We start from the raw sequence: 2,938 nt of genomic DNA on the forward strand, positions 1-2,938 counted from the left end.
TGATTGGTTCCGGACTTAAGGGGTGGGGGGTGGAAGGGGGTGGTGTCACTGCAACAGGGGTATATAGCTGGCGGGTGGCACAGCCGTCTTTAGCGTTGCCCATTTGCCAGACACTTGTGATCTCGGTTCGAATCCAGGAAGTGGTGCTGACCAGGAAACACAATCAGTATGTTTGTCAGCACCATACCCCTTCTCGTGGGTTTTAGCCAAGTGGGGCGTGGGGCTTTCCTCCCGCATTCAGCTGACACGCCTGAAATTAATGTTCAATGCGTGCGTGACAAAGTGACAGAGATTGAAAGTTCAATAATTTTTTATTTGGAATTTCTTAAATTCCAAACTGATATTACAAAATATTGACAAAGCAATTATTGCTCTTGCGAACACACGATATCACGATGTACTGATGTATCGAACTACAACTTAAGTCCATACGAGTTCGTTGAATCCGTATTTCAATATAATCCCCTTCAACGATGGACTGGATCTCAATGTATGTCCATCCTCTTCATAGTATGGCACTGACAGCCCAAACTGATAGCTATGACTTTCCTTTCGAAACATGACCAGCTGGTATTGCGCTGGAGAACGGATCTTAAGAAGTACACGGGTCGGCACTCGTTTGTTTGCATTTCCAAACATTTACTACATTTGCACCTGGCCTCATAGATAACGGTAGGGATCCTGTTGCGGTCGAAGTTGAGCACGACGTAGTGGGGACACAGGACAGACGACTTTGGCAGACGCGTTGGACATTCCGAGTTGGACAATCGCGAGAAGAAGGTTCTCACTCCACTGGTCCGGGCATGGGGATATGTGGTCATCATCTTGTCCGGAAGTAACGCTGCCACCATTAACATGCTTTCGTCGTTTTTGTCCGAGTCCGACTTGCCGCACATCACCGGCCTGTGTCGCTTGGCGCAATGGACTCCAGGAAGCATCTGCAATACAGAGAACTTAGGATTCAATATATATTCCCAGGACGCCAGTATATTACAGTGTCTGTGTTGGTTTGACCAGTGACTCACCCATGTCAAAATACAAGGGTAAAACGTTTCTGAAATGCCTGATTTCGAAAAAGGCATATGTCCCTCACCTCAATGGTTTGGATTGTTGTTTAAATGAGCAGAAAGTATTTAAAGATTCTAAATGTCATAAAGGGTCAGCACTTGTATTATTTAAAACCTATTATGTTTCTACATAATACAAATCGTGAGTGGGTGAGTGGTTTTACGCCGCTATTTGCAATATTCCAGCAATAATAGGCTTCACATTGTACCCATGTCGGGAATCGAACCCGGGTCATCGGTGTGACGAGCGAACGCTTTAACCACTAGGCTACCCGACCGCCCCTAATTCAAGTAGAGATAGAACACTCGCTGTATATCAAAGTGTCAAATGATGTGTGACTAAATAATGACTAGGTGGGATATCATGATGAAGATTTCAACATTGCAATGGCGGCCATTTCAAAAATTCACATTTAAAGGACGTCATTGCTTGGAACATGAACCTTTACTATAGACGGGTGGGCGACGGACCTAAACCATCCCCAAATTCACTTATCTATATATACCTCGTAAACAAGTGTGTTAATTATTATAAAGTAATTTACAAATGTACAAGGATTCAAATCGCTGTTGGTCAAAAGCCAATAACAGGACCAAAATGATGAAATCCCCATTTCCACAAAACAGGAAGCTTACATTATATCCTCCCAGTAACTGATTGGCATGATCAGTTGTTTCGCCACGGTTTAGTTGAACATTTCACCGTTATTAATACAATTACCTAAATGTACAATACTATTTAAACTATAATGTATCAATACTATATCTGTAGTATCTCTATAGCTTGTTGATGTATATTTGAAGAGGGGGGGGGGGGGGATCTTGCTATGGATCTTGTGTCCATTTTCAGGTTAGGGCTAGACGTGTGTACGTAAAAGAATTTGTGCCCTATGGAGACAGTGTGTGCGTGTATGGGATTATTTACCAACTGTTAAATGGATATACGTAATAGAATTGTAGTTAAAAGAAAAAGAAAGTTGTTTTCGAAAAACAATATATGTCGGCGGACTTGACATAATCAAGTCTGGCCCAGTGATGGATGTTATGATCAACGATCCACGCCGTCGAGGGATGGTGACATACAATCAACCAAATCATCACGCCTCATCCCCCGATCCATCAATGTCTCTTACAACTGCCATGGGATTTTGGGGACCAGTTTTAAACCGACATCCTCGTTGGGGGTTAACCTTTACGGTATCCTCTATGCGCGTTTAAACTTGTTAGCAAATATAATTTGATGAAAGGGATAATGTGTGAAAATTGAGTGTACATGTAGACGTAAACACACAAAGATATACTTACGATTATAGAGAAAAAGCACGCTATCGCGATGATGCCGTCCATAGCGTTCCGTCGCAAGTTTCTCTGTCGTGTAAATGCTAAAATGCGCTTAAATGTGTCATGCTTTGTGTTCGACTACAAAATGTTTTCCTCCTAAACACTTTTCCTCAATATCGCCCCCGGGCAAAGTGACCTCATTTAAGTTTTTCCTCATGTTGAATTACATGTTATTAGGACACGGCCGAATACATGCCGGAGAGACTGGTGTCCCCTTCAAGAGGCGGGGTCGCTGTGGGCTCCCGCAAAGCTGGAGCCAAAGCAAGTTCTGTTTGTTTGTTTGTTGTTTAACGCGGCACTCAGCAATATTCCAGCTATATGACGGCGGTCTGTAAATAATCGAGTCTGGACCAGACAATCTAGTGATCGACATCATGAACATCGATCCACGCAATTGGGATACGATGACATGCATCAACCAAGTCAGCAAGCCTGACCATCCGATCCCGTTAGTAGCCTCTTACCACAAGCATAGTCGGTTTTTACGGCAAGCATGGTTTGCTGAAGACCTATTCCACTCCCCAAGCAAG

The 2,938-nt window shown here is 43.3% G+C and overlaps 1 protein-coding gene across 1 annotated transcript; it reads right to left on the reverse strand.

Moving 5' to 3' along the window:
- Window positions 1-292: 292 nt before the first annotated feature.
- LOC124134069 lies at window positions 293-2,523 on the reverse strand. Its single transcript, XM_046498701.2, has 2 exons — window positions 2,373-2,523; window positions 293-938 (listed from the first exon to the last, which is right to left on the reverse strand). Exons 1-2 carry the CDS (start codon window positions 2,412-2,414, stop codon window positions 486-488), a joined length of 495 nt encoding a protein of 164 aa, XP_046354657.1. The 5' UTR covers window positions 2,415-2,523; the 3' UTR covers window positions 293-485.
- Window positions 2,524-2,938: the final 415 nt, after the last annotated feature.

Source organism: Haliotis rufescens, unplaced genomic scaffold (assembly GCF_023055435.1).
Source record: "Haliotis rufescens isolate VD_foot unplaced genomic scaffold, xgHalRufe1.0.p SCAF_1, whole genome shotgun sequence".
In the NCBI taxonomy this organism is placed as follows: domain Eukaryota; kingdom Metazoa; phylum Mollusca; class Gastropoda; order Lepetellida; family Haliotidae; genus Haliotis; species Haliotis rufescens.

What these genes read in the sequence shown, in the direction of transcription:
- LOC124134069 (XM_046498701.2), bottom strand. Translation starts at nt 2,414, where the DNA reads ATGGACGGCATCATCGCGATAGCGTGCTTTTTCTCTATAATC. An exon ending in CGTGCTTTTTCTCTATAATC is followed by an intron (nt 939 to 2,372) that starts GTAAGTATATCT and finishes TCTGTATTGCAG; the next exon opens with ATGCTTCCTGGAGTCCATTG.